A 16,466-nucleotide genomic window follows, 5' to 3' on the forward strand; every position below is an offset into this window, starting at 1 on the left:
TGAGCTGAAGTCGAAGAAAAGCGTGCCGGTGTCTGTTCAATGTCGTGCAAAACCGAAGATGGAGCGCGTCCGTGTGGGTTGTCACAACGTAGAAGAATGCAATTAAGGCGGCTTGGTGATGGGAAATGCAAAATTTAGCTGCAAGGCTGACGATCAGAAGAAAGTTCGAATAGCTGCCGCTTTGGCTTTGGCTTTGGGCTTTGGCTTGGCCTGGCTTTGGCTTGGCTTTTTTTCTGCTTGCGTCCAATAGCGCCGGTTTTCTTTGCAGGGTCCTTGTGGCTTAGCCCAAAGCTTCCCAAGTGGGTACTGTGGCTTATAGCTTGTGGCTTGTAAACTTATAGTGGCAGGTGGTACATCCTTCTTCAGATTGCTTCCGTCACCTCGACAGGACGATTAGTAGGATAACGGGTTCTATTACTTCCTCTTTGAACCATTCCCATTCCGGGCCAAACACTACAGAGCTTCCAGGGTAAAATACCCCACGGTCTCTCAGGATCGGCTGTCCGCAATCAGATACTCCGTGACTGCCAAACTGAGGTCTTCGTCAAGACCCAACGTCTGGAGCTGTGCTAACTTGTCCATCACCGACGACTTCTCTGCTGAGACGACATCCCATACGGCATCTTTGATCTCGTAGTCGTTCTGAGCCGCATCCAGGATCGGCTCAATCAGCGATACGGGGTCGTTGATCGCTAGCTGAGGGTTCGGACCCAACTCCACGACGATCTGGGATTCAGCAGGCACATCAGAAATGTTAATCATATTTCCGATGAACGGCCGCGTGTAGTCTTCTGTGAGAGATGCAGACATTACCATGACCTGCAGGGACATATCTTTGATCGCCTTGAGGCCAGGGAACCGGAAGGACCAACCGCGGGCTCTGCCGTTGGCCTTCGAGCCTCTCATTTTGGAGACTGATTTCACGTGAATCCTGCCAATAGACTGGGTGAAGTTGATGGATATCTTGCTCCATTCCTGGTCTTGGGCCAAGACGTCATTCGCCGCGGTAGAATCCTCATCGTCCTCTGCGAGCTCAAAGTAGCCGTCGGCGCCAACAGTGACAACAACCTCGAAGGCGTCGGGGTTCCCGCCGCCATTCTTCGGAATCTCGTTCTGGTCCAATGGTACAATCGACCCCTCCTTCAACAAGACTGGGTAGTGGTCCAGGGGGCGACTGAGCCACAACTCTCTATCCCCGTCATACACCACGTTGTTGAAGTAATCTACATACCGTCCAGGTGGAAGCCACGCTTTGACTTTACCCAGTCCCATACTACGACTCTGGGGTGTCGTGATAGGTACAACGATCATCTGGCTCCCGAAAAAGAACTGATTGGGTACTTTATATGCAGGGTCGGCGTAAGGGTACTCCCAGTACATCGGCTGGATGAGCGGTTCCCCTTGCACCGCTGCCCTGAAGTTCATAGTGTGAAGGTAAGGAATCATTCTGTGCCGCAAACGCATGAACGCAGTCACACAATTCCCTAGGGCCAGGTGGCAACTTCCACGCCTCCTTCGAAACCCACAAGCTTTTGCTGGAATGAAGTCGCATGACTGGCGAGAAGACGCCGTATTGTATCCAGCGGGTAAGGAGGTCGTAGTCCTTGATGCCACGCACTTGGGTTTTCAGGTGTTAGCTTACGCTGTTTCAACGAAGGGAAAGAGGGGAAAGCAAGGCGCCTTACTGTGGCCACCGATATCATGGCTCCACCAGCCATAGCCGATATTAGATGCCATATTTGTGAACTCGGGCTGAAAGTCCAGACTATCCCACGATACTATCGAGTCACCGGAAAACCCGATGGGGTATCTGTGGCTTCCAGGCCCAGCATAGCGAGAGAAGATAATCGGGCGCCCCTTTTCCGAATCGGCATTGTGCACAAAATGATAGTGGTTCAATACCCAAAGTGGATCGACGCCCATCAGGGAGAACTCTCCCTGTTGCCAGTCAATCCAAACGAAATCCATGCCGTCTTTCTCCAGGGAACTGATGAGAATGTTCATATACGCGTCCAAGTACTTGCGATTCGTAATCTCGAAAGGGACTGGATCATTGTGTGACGTGTCATGGCCCACAGCCTGTGCGACTTCTTTGTACAGATCCTCGTAGCTGTGAACGCCGTCCGCGGGGTGGTCATTCAAAGTGACCTTGAGACCTCGTTTGTGCAATTCTTGCAGGAATTCCGGCGGGTTGGGAAACAGCTCTCTGTTCCAAGTGTATCCAGTCCAGCCTGTCATGCCAGCAGCAACGATTCGTGGGTCATCTACCAGATGCCAATCCATATCGATGACTGCCGTAGAGAGAGGTATCCCGTTGTCGCGGAACTGGTTCATGAGGGTTAGGTACGAGTCTGCCGTGTATTCGTAGTAACGCGACCACCAATTTCCCAAAGCCCAGCGCGGTAAGACCGGGGGCCGCCCGGAGATCGCATAAAGCCCCTTAACGGCCTCTCGATAGTCATGACCATATGCAAACAGATAGCCATCTACACGTCCTCGGCCAGACCGTCGAGGGGCTATGAAGCCGTCCTCCTCGAAAAGCATGGTCGTCGAGTCATCGATAGTAGCAAACCCTTTTTGTGAAACCACGCCAGGCTCCACCTCCGTTCTGCCATCCACGGCATCGAGTGTACGGGTCGTACCGCCCTCAGTCTCTTCCTTCTTCCCATACCGCCAGGTGCTGCGGGTGTGGTTGGCAACAATAGCAGACAGGCCGTGTGGACTAAATTCCTGCTTGTTGTACGTGAGGTGAAAGCGCGCGGTGATGATCTCTAACAAGTCTTCGGTCTCTTTGATTCTGTGATCCGGAACCTCGCTCTTGCCGGGGTCGCTGCTGTTGCGCGTGGCGGCGAACGCAGATGGCCTGTCCTCGAAAACACCATCTGGTGCCCACTCGTACCGCAGGAGCCCATCCGTCAGGAGCGTAAAACGGTATTTCGCACCGTCTTGCCCACCAATGATGTGCGCGTCCGGCTCTGGCGACATAGTGAATGTACAGGATTCCAAAGCAGTGGGCTTGTAAGCACGGTTCTCTGTAAGCTCATACAGATAAATGTAGAGCCTTGCGGTTTCTCTTGTCGGTGCCGAACATACTCTACTCTCAACCAAAGCCAACCACACCAGGAACTTGTGATATGTCTGAACTACATTGCGCGGAAAGTCTATCGGTTGGGTGTTCCTTATAATTCGATATTCGCTTACCCAGGCCTCATCCGTTCTTGAGCTTTCCCCGCATCCCCCTCAATCCTTTGCTGCGCAATGTCGGGATTTGCTAACCAGTAAGAGCAAATTAACTGACACCAATCAAAGGGGTGCTAACCCGAGTCGGTGTATCACATTGCCACTGGTGACTGGCCCTATGAAAGGGGCCAGGGGTGAGGGGGTTGCTGAAAAGGCCGCTCCCCAAACAGTTATCATCCCTGTGTACAACGTAGCACACGGAAGATGTCATGCAGCTACTCAGACCAAACTTCCATTGGTAGTGAGGGTGGCTGGGTGGCTGCACAGTTAAGCTTTTGCAAGGTTTGACGACAAGCACCGTCATTGACAACAATTGATACGTGCAGCCTATCGTGCGCACCCATATACCCACAGGAGGCGTAGTGCGAATTGAAGTTCATGGGATGGCCATTTGGGAGAAAGACGATTCTTTTAGCTCAAAAATAGCACACCTCCTCTTACTGCTCGTGAATCCTTCTCTTGTGTTCGACATATCTATTGCGGCCTGTTCGTATAGTGTTGGTTGCGTGAAAAGAAACAGGCTACATCAAAACTGCGATGGCGAATGAGTCCAAATCTTTGGCAGAGCTCGATGATGGAGATACGGCAGCTGTAGCTCCGGCGTCTGGAGCCGTCCGTTTGGACGACGAGGTGCTGACCAGAATGGCCGCGGGCATTAGCAACTTCGGCGACATAATGCACGATGCGCACACGGCTACTGAGTACGAACGCAACATGACGTTGCGAGAAGCTTTGAGGCTGTACCCAAAGGCAATCGCCTTCTCCATGGTCTTGTCAGCGACGCTCGTGATGGAGGGCTACGACACGGCGCTGCTGAAAAATTTGTTTGCATACCCGGCGTTTCGCGAGAGATTCGGCCAGCCAGTCGAGGACGGATCGGGCTCCTACCAGCTCACAGCGTCGTGGCAGTCCGGCCTCCAAGCCATGGTCCAGGTTGGCGAGATTGTCGGTCTATACTTGGCTGGTATCTTGGCGGAGAACCACGGCTATCGAAAGACGCTTCTGGGAAGCTTGGTCTTCGTGATTCTCGCCATCTTTATGTTGTTTTTTGCGCAGTAAGCGACTTTCGTGTCTTCCTTTCTCAGTGAGATTCGGCAGGGCTGGCTACTCAACCCCATTGTAGCATTGCCAACAATGCTTCCCGAGACACATTGTTTCTGCCCTAAAAGAGGAGTACTAACGCCGAGAGTCGATAGGAACCTCGGCATGTTGATGGCGGGCGAGTTCCTTTGTGGACTACCCTGGGGGGGCGTGGCAGACGCTGAGCACGACGTATGCTGCGGAGATCGCGCCGATAGCCTTGCGCCCCTATCTGACCACTTTCGTCAATATGTGTGTAAGTCCAGGCGCCAAGCGCATGAACGGATGACCGTCTCCGGAACTCACATTGATAGTCTTAATCTAGTGGGCAACAGGCCAGTTGATTTCTCAGGGCGTCCTGAGCGGCCTTCTGTATAAACAAAACGAATGGGGCTGGCGCATTCCGTTTGCGATACAGTGGGCTTGGCCCCTTCCAATTATCATCGGGGTCTTGTTGGCCCCTGAGGTAAGTCAACAGGATTTCTTGGGGCATTCGCGAAGTACCGCCTCCTGTTCCAGTGACTGGCCGATCCGGCTGCTCAAACTTGTGGAATGGCGGGCTTTTCCTAACAATGACTCACAGTCACCATGGTGGCTGATACAGAAAGGTCGCATCGAGGATGCTAGGAAGGTGCTTCGATCTCTGGTGTCGGCTAAGAACGGCGACTATAGTGTTGACCGAAATGTGGCTATGATGATCTACACGGACGCACACGAGCGGGCCGTGGCCCAGGGCACTTCTTATTCAGACTGCTTCAAAGGGGCAGACCTTCGTCGTACAGAGATTGCATGCTGTACTTGGTTGATTCAGATCGGATGTGGCATCTGGTTTGGCGGCAACGTTACGTATTTCCTGCAACAAGCGGGTTTCGACGACGAGCAATCTTTCAAGTTTGGTCTTGGACATAATGCTGTCAACGTTTTCGGCACATTCTGCTCATGGTGGTTGATGCAGCACGCCGGCCGCCGCTCGATGTACCTATGGGGTCTGGTCATCATGCTAGTCCTTCTGCTTGCTGTCGGCTTCACGGGGATCCCAGAGCCATCGGAGTCCATCGCTTATGTCTCGGGAAGCCTGCTCATGCTGTTCACACTGACCTACGGTGTCACGGTCGGCCCCGTCTGCTACTGCCTCGTCTCGGAGATGCCATCAACCCGGCTCAGAATCAAGACGGTGGCACTCGCCCGCAACGCCTACAACGTCATGAGCATTGCGGCCAACTTTCTGAACAATCCCATCCTCAACCCGACTGCGTGGAATCTCCGGGGCAAAGGCGGGTTTGTCTGGAGTGGCTTTTGTCTGATCTCCTATGTGTGGGCATACTACAGGCTGCCGGAGCCCAGAGGGTTGAGCGCAGGCGAGATGGACGTCCTGTTTCAGCAGAGGGTTCCGGCTCGTCGGTTCACTAAAGTCAGGGCTGACCCGTTCCTTTTAGCCAACCTCGACGTAGGGGTGCCGCAGAAGGGTGAGGTGTAAGGTGTCCGTCCCTTCACCACCGTTGCCAAGTGCCCCTTGTCTAAGCCTTGGCTTTCTCTACTCCAGCCGTTGCGTTGTATGCACCGACCAGCAACCGGCCCCTGTTCGTCCTACATAAGACCGACTTTCTACTCCGCACAAACGGGAATATTTGAGTGGTATACACAGTGATAAGCCAGAAGCATGTAGATTGCAGCTGCACACCCAATGTTCACGGTTTTGACACAAAACAGTCTGACAACTTTCCCCATCGCGAAATCTCGATTTGATTGGCTCACGACCGGCATATACCTCGTATTGTATAGCATGGAGAAGAAAGAAGAAAAAAGAAAAGCTGCAAGGAACCTCGGCGCACAACTGCGTAGCGCAGCTAAAGAAAAAAATCGAATCAAAATGGAAGGCGGACTTCTCAAACCCCTGCCACCAAATGCTCGCGATAAGATCCCTGCCCCACCAAAAATTTGCTTATCCGAACTTTTTTTTTGAGGCGCCCGCTTTCCTCCCAATAAGTTTGGAGGGACATCAATTCGGTCGGACTGGACTGCACGCGAACAGGACTCAATCCTTTACATTGCCATTGACCCGAGATACTGTCAGAGACTGTCCAACAACTGCGTCGCATCTCTGTTCCATTGCCTCATGTCTGGCTGCCGACTGGCTCCGTCGACTTCGCTACCGTCATTATGAAGAGACTTGCTGATGCCGTCGACCTTGACGAGGAGGACTATCAGCCACCTCCCAAGAGGGGTCGTGTCACTACGCCCTCCACTGCCGGCACCGACCACCATGACGGTTCCATGTTCGATGGCGAATCCGACTACATGGACGAGAACGGCTCGATCCATGCCGCGCCCACCCCCATGACGTCCTTCTCCGGAGGATCGCCGCCTGCCCGCAAATTCCCATCCGACTACAAGACCATCAAGTGCACCTGGCCCGGCTGTACAAAGTCGTTCAACAGACCCGCTAGACTCACGGCTCACATGAGGTCTCATAACAATGAGCGCCCCTTCGCCTGCCCGTACGAAGACTGCGATAAGGACTACATTGAAGAGAAACACTTGAAGCAGCACATCAAGGGAACTCATACCAAGGAACGCGACTTCACTTGCACCGAACCCGAATGTGGCAAGAGCTTCACCACCTCCACCCGTCTTAAGCGACACCAGGCCGTCCACCTGGGGCAGGAGAAGTTTCGCTGCAGGGATTTCCCGCCATGTAACATGTCATTCCGCAAGCGAGAGACTCTCGAGCGGCACATCCGCTCTGACCACGAGAACAAGCCGGCATTCGCATGTACCGAGCTTCATCCCGAGACGGGGCTGCCGTGCGTAGCAGCTTTCGATACCTCCAATGCCTTGAAGAGGCACACCGAACGGGAACATGGCGAGCCGCGCTTTTGGTGCGAGGAGTGTGGCAACAAAGACGGCGGAGCCAACATCGGCTTCCCCACCATGGATCTCCTACAAAGACACATGCAAACTTCGCATATAGGCTGCTCCTTCTGTGACCGAGTCTTCACCTCGAGAGAGAACCTAGATGCCCATGTCGACCTCGATCATACGAAGCGGTCCAAAGGGGGCAGAAAGGGCCAAGGTTCTGTCCCCTGCCCTTACCCTGGCTGTGGAAAGACCTTTTCCAAGAAGTCAAATTTGACAACGCACTATAACAGCATCCACCTGGGCAAGCGCTGGATCTGCGGCGAGACTGATTTCCCCAAGGTGGAATGGGACAAGTCGAACGCATGTGGGCAGGGTTTTGTCACCAAAGGCAATCTTCTTGAGCACGTCACCCACGTACACCTTCGCGTTCCTCGACCCCCAACCAAGAAGGCAGTTTCCAAGACGGGTATCAAGCCCAATGATATGGTGGGAATGTTGTCGGGACACAGCAGTACGACCCGATTCACCATTCCGTGCACTGTGATAGGCTGCAGCTTCAAGTTTGCCTCGCAGGGCGATCTTCAAACGCACCTACACACAGAGCATGGCAAGTCAGGCATCCGCACACCTAGCGAGGCTGACTCCGGGTGTCTTCTCGTTGACTGGGTTCAGTGGTTCTTCCACGCCTGCTTTATCCATATCGGAGGAGCAATCTCTCGCTCAACAGTTCCCCGTTGGTACAGCGCCCCAACCCACTCCGAGTGTGCCTGTCGCGACCGGACAGCAGCTCTCGCCTGTACATCCTGTTGTTATGGGGCCTCAATATGATGCCTCGATCCCTGTTGCAGCCGAGCATCACTTTAGTACCGACTTTCCTGTTGCTGCTGATTCCCAATTCGACCACTCGCCTATCAGCAACGAGCATTTACCTCCTCATGCGAACGGCTATTGGTCCCATCCACCGCCTCATGCCAGCAACCACTTTGATGCCCCAGTGTTCGCCGCCCAGCAACCTGACGAACAGTGGCAACACGACGAAGTTGAGATGCGACAGCTTATCGGGTTTACTGAACTTGACGGCTTCATCGATCCGGCTCTGAGATAGTCACGTTGAGGCTGTAGATGGAAGTGAACGATATCACCATCACTTCAAGTAAGTGAATGTGTTGATGTTTCTTTTTTTGGCATGGGGGGTTTAAGGTCAGGGAGACCGGCGCTGTGGAGCGTATAACGGGCGCGCAGGCTTGACATTGTGATCTCGCCTGGGCAATGGTAATGAGCTTGAGGAACTAGGCGCTGCTATGGCATGGATGTTTTTGCGATACGTTACACGACGTTATGATACCCTTTGCTTTATATTAGAACATTCGAGTGGACCATGAATGGACAGTCGTGAGAAATGGAGAAATGCGAACAATTGAACTGGTTATAATCCCTAAAACGCACAAGGTCTATGAAGTCCATGAATCGAAAAATTGCTACATCTCGGGCTCTGACTACCCCTAATTCTAAATGCAAAATGTAGAATACTTAAGCACCCTGAACTGAACAGGATAAACAATATCCACTATGCAGCTGCGTGTGCACGCGTGGATGATAAATGATGCATTTCGATACTATGTACCTTTTACATCCATTGGCTATGCAGAAACGTTTGATTTTAGGTTTTCCGACCCCCGAGTTGTATTTTCTGAGTTGTTCGCCTCCTGCAATATTGCTAACGTGTATAATGATTTATCTAATGGGCTTAGGCCCAGCATTATCACTTTAGTCCTCAGTAATATCGCCGTACTCCCACATGCCCATTCTCTCCTGTTTGGCTTGGGACTCGACCTCGCGAAGCTTCTTAAGAATCTCGACGCTGGCCGGGCCTCTTTCCCAAGTCTTCAGCTTCTTGGGAACCATGGCGTGACCATTGGCGACAACTTCTTTGTTGACTGAGTCGGTAAAGGTGCCCTTGCCAGACGACTTGGAGTCGAACAGGGTAATGTAGCTCAGGCCTTCCTTGGTGTCTACAAAGTCAAAGCTGGCCACAAGAGTCTTGCCATCAGTGGCATCAGCAATGAAGTCAATGGCATCACGGAAGTAATCAGGTGCGGTGGGCAGCTGAATGTATGATAGGACCGCGTCAACTGCCTGAGCCTTCAGCTTCTGGGTAGTGAATTGGGGCTGGTTGAGAGGCCGCAAGCTTGACCAGGAGATCTTCTCCGAGTTGCCGTAATCAATGTAGACAACTTCAGCGACCTTTGCCGTGCGGTCGTTGGATCGGATCTTGGCGCGGTACCACTGCCCATCAGCCGAGAACTTGGCTGACACAAAGTCACCGGCCTTGGGTGGGTTCTCAAGCGGCTTGTTGTTTTTGGAATCGAAATGGAACTTGTTGAACTCGTTCATCATGATTTCAAGAGCCGAGGTGCCCTTGCCGATTTCCTGAATCTTTAGCTTCCCGTTGCCATCGATGTTCGTTACAACGACCTCACGATAGTCGGCAGGCTTCTTATCGGTTGCGGTCGATTCGGCAGCTGCCTCGGCTGGAGCCTCTGTCTCGTCCTCCTCATCCTGCGAAGGGTCCCAGTCGTGCCACATGCCATTCCTGGCTTCCTTAGCCCGCTTCTCGGCAGCGTTGAGCTCATTTGAGTTTCCAGCCTTCTCGGCCGAGTATTGATGCACCGACGCAAAGCCTTCCTCGACGAGGACCTTCGCAAAGCTCTCCCGGTTAATGTACAGGTCTCCAATAAAGCCACCGACCTTGTCAATGTCGTGAATATCGACCTCAACATCTCGTTGGTTGCACCGTCGGTTTGCAAGGTCAAGAGCTTCCTGGCCGAATGGCTCGCCCTTTTCTTGAGGCAGTCGAGGGGCTCTGGGTGCACGCACTCCAGCAAGTACCATGGTAAGCTTGACGCCCTCACGGGGGATCAGAACAGTGAATCGTGAGCCGGCCTTGCAGAAGTCGACAATACCGGGGACCTTCTTTTGGCGTTGCAGGGTCGAGAGCTGAATCTTGGCTTTTTGCACCGACTCGGACGCATCCATGTAGTTCCTCACCTTGGGTGATTTTCCAGACCACATCCCCTTCTTCTCTTCCTTGGCGGTTTCCTGTGCGCCAAGAAGCTCGTCGTAGTTCTGAGCTCTGTCGGTGTCATCCTTGCGGTGGCGAATGACAGAGCAGTAACCCTCCTGTACCAACTGGAGATTGACGTTCTTTTCCTTCTCAGTAATAGTGGCAACATCCCGGGCTTCAAATCCTTCGCTGGCAGGCCTGTGGCCATCGATGCTGACCTTCACATGCTTGCCGATGAGGCGCTTTCGCAACCATTCCTTGGCCTCGTCTCTGAAAGGACCCTCGGAAGGCTCCTTCGCACGGGGTCCACGGACACTGCTCAAGCTGACCTGCTTGTCCTCGCCCGCCTTGGTACGCACTATTATCATGTCGGCGCCGATGATTTTGGAGACAATCATGTCAGAAGTGCTGCTCTCGGTCTCTTTCACTGTGCTGTTCTTATGCAGTCGCAGCTTGCCAATCTGTGCCTTCTTCTCGGCGGCACGAAGAGGGGCCATCTTCTCGCCGAGCATTGTCGAGTGGAAGTCGTTGCATCGTGCCAAGCCATCAGCCAGCAAGAATTCAGCGATACTTCCGCGGGGGTGCAGAACGTGACCGACAAGCTGACCTTGGGGGCTGACTCCGACCATAACGATCTTGACATCGCGCTGCAGAAGTCTCGTCTCGACGTATCCACGGGCGTCATTGCCGTACTCCTCAGCAGCCTGTGTCATGCCCGTCGACGCGGTGGTTCTCTCAGTGGCAGGAGTACGAATACCGGCAACCAGAGTCATGAGTTGGAGATGCTTCTTCTCATTCAACATCAAGCGACAGAGAAGACGATCACCACTCAGCACCCGCTCAACGATGGCAGGGACCGTCTTTCCCTTCCACTGGTTGAAGAAATCGGGGGTTCCAAGGTCGTTTTGGACCTCAATGACTCCGCCAGTGCCGGCATGTAAGCCCTTCCCGGCGTCTCTCGCTTGCGACTCCAAGCTGCGCAAAGTCTCGAGGCGGTCCAGAATCTCGTCCGATTCCTCTTTGCGGCCGGCGTCTTCTCTGACCTTGACCCAACCGGCCTTCACGAGTTCATCGGGCAGCTGTGTGCCATCTTGAAGCTCCACAGTGCCGTACTCTCGGCCGGACGGAACAGAGTAGAGAACAGTACACTTGGCCGGCTTTCCGAGAAGGAGTGCACGAAGGTACTCCCGAGACTGAAAAGCAAAGGGCTCGTCTCCCTCCTTTCTCAGGTGAGGAGCATTGACGTAAGCCAGGGACAAGGTACGCTCAAGAGTGGGATTGTTTGTCGAGGTTAAGATCAGTGTGTCGCCGCTGAGCAGCGACTTCACATGAGCCATGAAAGTCTTAGGAGCCGCCATGATGAAGCTTGCCGAGATGATGACGTTCCACTATGATGGGTAGAGACAGTATATGTTTTGGCTGGGCCCTTATATATGTTAGCAATGGTCCGTAGCATGACGGAAGGGCTAACACAGCTACAAGTAGCATTGCACGTTTGGAATGGGGTTGGGTTTAGCAAATGAGATGTGACGGGCGACAAAGGAAAAAGATATCTTGGTCAATATGGGACGAATGGGTTCAAACCCGCCTCACCAATGCCCTAGACCCGGGCAACGCTGCAACGCTGAGGGAAGACTCGGCCATGTACCCGACATTGTACTCCAATGCTGGACCTGGGAGGTATTGCAAGCAGCTCTGTTTTGGACAATGATTGGAGAGGGCAGGATGGCACAAGAGGGAAAGGCTCATGTCGAGCAACCACCGCATCATGGTTGTCCAGGGTACTGTATGGGTAGGCAAGGCAAGTCAAGGCGAGGCGAGGTATGTAATGGGCTAGATCGAGTTCCAATCCCAGAGGAGCGGATATGGTTGCTGGAACTAAAGGCGAAGATGGCGGCCATGTGCATAAACCATGGCACCAAGCTTCCCTCGATGCCTCGACGGATGTAGGGCAAGGACAAGAATTATTTTACTTACAATTGCACGCAGCTTTGAGGGAAGGACGTACAGCAGGTAGAGCTGCAGTAGGTTCGAGGATGTTTTCTGGGGGAGGGGGAAGAGCTTAGAAAAGCAAGAGTCTCATAGACAGGATTGAATAGACAGACGAAGAAGTCTCGATAGGTTGGGATGCTTGCTCGGTCGTGGTGCGGTTGCTCGAATTGATGTCGTGTGCTTTAGAGCTTTTGTGGGGCAAGACCGATAGTCAGGGTCCCTGGCTACTGGACCAGAATAGGCAATGGCTTATGTAATGAGGGGTAGAAGATACGTAGCTTGACCTGGAGAGCTTAAGCTTGCCTCTGCCTCGTCTAGGCCTCTGGGGTGTGGAGAGAGAGTCGTGAGAGGAAGATGGAAAGGGCAACGGATCAACGGTGGGTGGAATTTGTACCATTACAAACTGGCATTGAGCAGGTGTTCAATGCACCGTCAAGCATCTCAAACGGAATAGCATGGTGCTGGTGATGTGAATATCACAGATCATGGTGATGCTGCATCATCACGTATTTGAACTACTACGAAGGAAGCTCTGACGCCATTTTGCTTGGTTATCCTTTTGAGGCCTACCTAGGCAAACTAGCAAGCGTTGATCGTATCATGATCCATAAACTATCAAACTGAAAGAGGAAGGCCAGCCGGACAAGACGACCAAAACACAAGTATGCGAGATATCAACCTGCCGCTATTTTTCCAAACCGTCTTTGATAGCGGTATGTAAGCCGCTTAGAAGATACCTTCCTGAGGGAGGCAATGCCAATGACACCTGGGTAGCGTTAGACTATGCGATTCAGAAATGTTATAGCTCGTCCAAGACTTACCGCAAGCCGGGCGGGGACCAGCGTTACCAGTCTTGAGGACTCGTCGTTGCCACCCTTGCCGAGGTCATCGGTGCCGCCGTGCACAACGACAGTGCGCTTAAACGTGTAAGCAACTTCTCTGTACCTGCTTTGATATGGGGGGTCGGATTGCTCTTACGCCAATGACGGAGTGAGGACCGATCAGCTTGATAAGCTTGTCCTTGACGGTGGCCTTAGCGTTGCCATTGCCGTCGACAGTGATGTTGCCGAGGTCACCGACGTGACGCTTCTCGTCGGTAGGGGCGCCGTGGGTCTGGCCGTGAGGGTTGACTGTAGTTCATCGAGTCAGAAGTCATCAATCCGCGAGCCATTGGGCATCCCTGTCTGAAGACATACAGTGGGGGCCGGCAGAGGTGCAGCCGTTGGTGTTGTCGCCGAAGGCGTGGATATGCATGCCGCGCTGGGAGTTGGCGTCCTGTCCGGTAATGTCGTATGCGATCTCGGTCTCAGCGTCCTCCGACTTCTGGCGGAACCAGACCTGGCCGGAGACCTTTCCGTCACCACGGACCTTAGCAACTGCACGGGGCGACGGCCAGTTAGCTGCTGATTCGTCACACGGAAGAAGCAGTATCATATGCAGCTATTCCGAGAGGGCAGGGATGCCACGCCATGATGAACGAAACGGAGCCACAGGACTGGCTGAGAGGGACAGGCCGTCTTGTCCATCAAGGTGCTGCACATCCGGTAACACCCCATCAAGGTCATGGGCTGCGAGATATTCGAGCTCAATGCTACCCATGGAGGCCCCGAAAACCCGGAAAGCGGGGATGATGTCGGAAATGCTTGGGGGGAGAGGCGGCTATCATTATCTTACCTGCCCAAACACCGTCGGAAGCCATTGTGATTTGATTTGAAGATTGGGGGGTTTTCGATTGGTTTATGAAGTTGACGAGTGTAGTCGAATTGGAAGAACTGGCTGGGAAGGAGGAGTAGAAAGGTTTAAAAGAGGTGGATGAGAGGGAGAGGGGTCTTGCTTGGTCAGTGAAGTACTTCCAGTTCCAGTACACAGCTAAGGTAAGATCCATCCATCCAAGCTATTTCCGCTCCCCTCCTCGGATCCCGATTTGTTGGCAAGCGGCGGCACATCTAGCGATGGAGGGGTTAAGTGGAAGGTGGCAGCCCCGGAACCCCCACTTTCGCTTGCTTTTTGCTTTGGGCTGCTGCCAAACGTATAGCGTCATCAACCACAGCAAAGATGTTCATGCGTGCATGTGGATGGGTGATGGCTAATGGATGGCTTACAAATGGTGAATGATTTCACTGAATACATAATACATGCATCAACAGTAGGAAAACACTCCGACAAACGATTGCACCTCCACCAGAGACCGCCCAATGCAAGCTTCCGAACTTAGATGGCGCTACTTCTAGGGCGTCTTATTGTCTGTCTATTTTGGTGACTGGACTGGAACCTGCTTTGCATGTTACATGAAGCTATAGAAGATCATTATGTGAGCAAGTGCAGTGGTTGATTGCCTCGGTCCCAGTATATGGCTTCTGCGGAATACCATAATTACCAATTTCGCGGACAAGCTGATCTGAACAAAAGACAGCCCGACGCATGGTAACACGTCCCTCCACTCTTGCGCCGATGGCTTCTTTTCCATCCAGCATCTCGGGATTTACGTTTAAATCCGAGCTGGTGTACGGATATTGGGCAAGGACACAATGGAAAGACAGACTTACTTCCCTCTGTGGCTTGAAGCAGACACGCCCCACCGCAATAGGTATTCTCTATGTAGATAGGATGCCGTGCTCCGTACTGCGTGTACTGAATGACACATGTGCTGCTAAGACGGAGATGCCGTAGAGAAAATACACACAAGGTCTTGAAGCAGGGAGGGGTATGCCAAGCCCGGAGACGGATGGTTACAGTATATGGATGACGACTCACTTGCTCTCCAAGAACACTCCTATGTTTCAGCTGCATTATGGTATACAACCCGACCTAACTAGCCAATGGCTCTTGGAGACCTGTTATGTTTGCCAATTTCTTGTCACGGGAGCTGTAATGACTAGAAACTGGTAATTAATAACCTTGTTGAAGTCGCATTTCCAAAACCGTCAACCGTATATGGGACAGCTCTCCTTCCCGTTCGCTTGCCCTCAACTGCTCCGCAAGTGGGAATGCAAGGAGAAGCGGAAGATTCTGGTTCTCAGCCAGGGAGTGTTGTCGCATACGTCGTGGTGCGTGGAAATATGATGCATCGCAGTGTTAACGGTGGAATTGGCAGGCCAGCAGGCTCACTGTATGCTCGGGCCTGCGAGATGCGGAAAACCTTCCCGGCATTGTCCATGGCATGCCAGGAGGTGATCTTACCTCTATCCTACTCCGGCCAGCCTACTGCCAGAGTTCGAACTGCTGCCAGATTGCATTGACAGCGGCCAATCTTGCCTAGTTTATGTCATTGCTTGCTTGATCTGCATTGCTACAGTCCCGAAACGGTTGAAATGCGTTACCGACCAAGTGACCAAATGCTTCATGGTCGCCAATAGCGCCAGCTCCTAATTTCAACCATACTGCCATAGCTGGCCAGCAATATTGTATTGCAGTACGCAGTGATTCGAAATGGCACAATACAGCAGACAGAGATTAGTAGATAGATGCATGTATATGATGTAGATTGAAGCAGCATCGTCATCCCGCCCTCACGATTTCCAAGTTTCAAGCCCAGCTGTACTATAGTTCGAATAACCAACCCCCCAAACCGCCGCCGACACATGATTGCCGGAGGCCCTTGGGCATTCGCATTTGCGCGCGAACCACCATAACCTACGTGCAGGCACATGGAAAGCTTGGTGGAGTGCGACACCACCGTTGAGATTTGCCGCATTGCGAGATGGAGGGAGAGCCTTGCACTGCCTAGTAGTGGTTTGGTCGACTACTAATAGAATCTTTCTGTCGGGACTCGGGTGGCTTAGGGCTGGTGCTAAGTGCTAAGGGAGGCCATAGCGGGAATGGGGGGCTTGTCACCCAGCTCGTCACATCGAATGCAAATGGGAGCCCTCTGCCGTCTGCTCTGCCCTCAAGCCCTCAAGAAATCCATCAGGTTTGAGGCGTCAAGGAAGAAGTCCTAGATTCTACAAGCGTAGGCGGTGGGACCCAAACTTCAACCAATCCACTGGCATGGATTCAATCGAAACACCCACCTTCACACAGGACCCTTCAAAGTCGTGGCATGCCTTGGGGACTGGGATGCTCGTGGGTCGTCGGGCCCCTGGTGTGCCGTGCTAGCCACCCCTATGGTTCGGTTCAGTTCAGTTCAGTGAGGTAGACTCAGGGCTGTATGTAGACTGTAGACGGGTAGAGAGAGTGCTCTACATAGCAAACCCAGGACCAGTCCCAGGACCAGTCCCAGGACCCCAGGTTG

At 52.9% G+C, this 16,466-nt stretch overlaps 5 protein-coding genes across 5 annotated transcripts; 2 read left to right on the forward strand and 3 right to left on the reverse strand.

Moving 5' to 3' along the window:
• Nucleotides 1–489: 489 nt before the first annotated feature.
• Nucleotides 490–2,985, reverse strand: PG998_001147 (uncharacterized protein; the record flags this gene model as incomplete). Its single annotated transcript, XM_066867965.1, has 3 exons — nucleotides 490–1,414; nucleotides 1,479–1,617; nucleotides 1,686–2,985. 3 exons carry the CDS (start codon nucleotides 2,983–2,985, stop codon nucleotides 490–492), a joined length of 2,364 nt encoding a protein of 787 aa, XP_066736380.1.
• Nucleotides 2,986–3,777: 792 nt separating this feature from the next.
• On the forward strand, nucleotides 3,778–5,797 carry PG998_001148 (MFS transporter- SP family- general alpha glucoside:H+ symporter; the record flags this gene model as incomplete). Its single annotated transcript, XM_066867966.1, has 4 exons — nucleotides 3,778–4,295; nucleotides 4,437–4,576; nucleotides 4,656–4,786; nucleotides 4,904–5,797. The coding sequence occupies 4 exons, from the start codon at nucleotides 3,778–3,780 to the stop codon at nucleotides 5,795–5,797; spliced, it is 1,683 nt and encodes a 560-aa protein (XP_066736381.1).
• Nucleotides 5,798–6,384: 587 nt separating this feature from the next.
• Nucleotides 6,385–8,284, forward strand: PG998_001149 (C2H2 transcription factor (TFIIIA); the record flags this gene model as incomplete). Its single annotated transcript, XM_066867967.1, has 2 exons — nucleotides 6,385–7,975; nucleotides 8,028–8,284. Coding segments are annotated over 2 exons (1,848 nt in total), but the record flags the coding sequence as incomplete, so codon positions are not given.
• A 662-nt stretch (nucleotides 8,285–8,946) lies between these two features.
• On the reverse strand, nucleotides 8,947–11,601 carry PG998_001150 (uncharacterized protein; the record flags this gene model as incomplete). The annotated part of the gene is made up of 1 exon (XM_066867968.1): nucleotides 8,947–11,601. The coding sequence occupies one exon, from the start codon at nucleotides 11,599–11,601 to the stop codon at nucleotides 8,947–8,949; it is 2,655 nt and encodes an 884-aa protein (XP_066736383.1).
• A 1,360-nt stretch (nucleotides 11,602–12,961) lies between these two features.
• Nucleotides 12,962–13,934, reverse strand: PG998_001151 (Copper- zinc superoxide dismutase; the record flags this gene model as incomplete). The annotated part of the gene is made up of 5 exons (XM_066867969.1): nucleotides 12,962–12,976; nucleotides 13,057–13,152; nucleotides 13,214–13,365; nucleotides 13,432–13,611; nucleotides 13,910–13,934. The coding sequence occupies 5 exons, from the start codon at nucleotides 13,932–13,934 to the stop codon at nucleotides 12,962–12,964; spliced, it is 468 nt and encodes a 155-aa protein (XP_066736384.1).
• Nucleotides 13,935–16,466: the final 2,532 nt, after the last annotated feature.

This window comes from Apiospora kogelbergensis, assembly GCF_038363985.1.
Source record: "Apiospora kogelbergensis strain CBS 113332 chromosome Unknown utg000001l_segment0_segment0, whole genome shotgun sequence".
In the NCBI taxonomy this organism is placed as follows: Eukaryota; Fungi; Ascomycota; class Sordariomycetes; order Amphisphaeriales; family Apiosporaceae; genus Apiospora; species Apiospora kogelbergensis.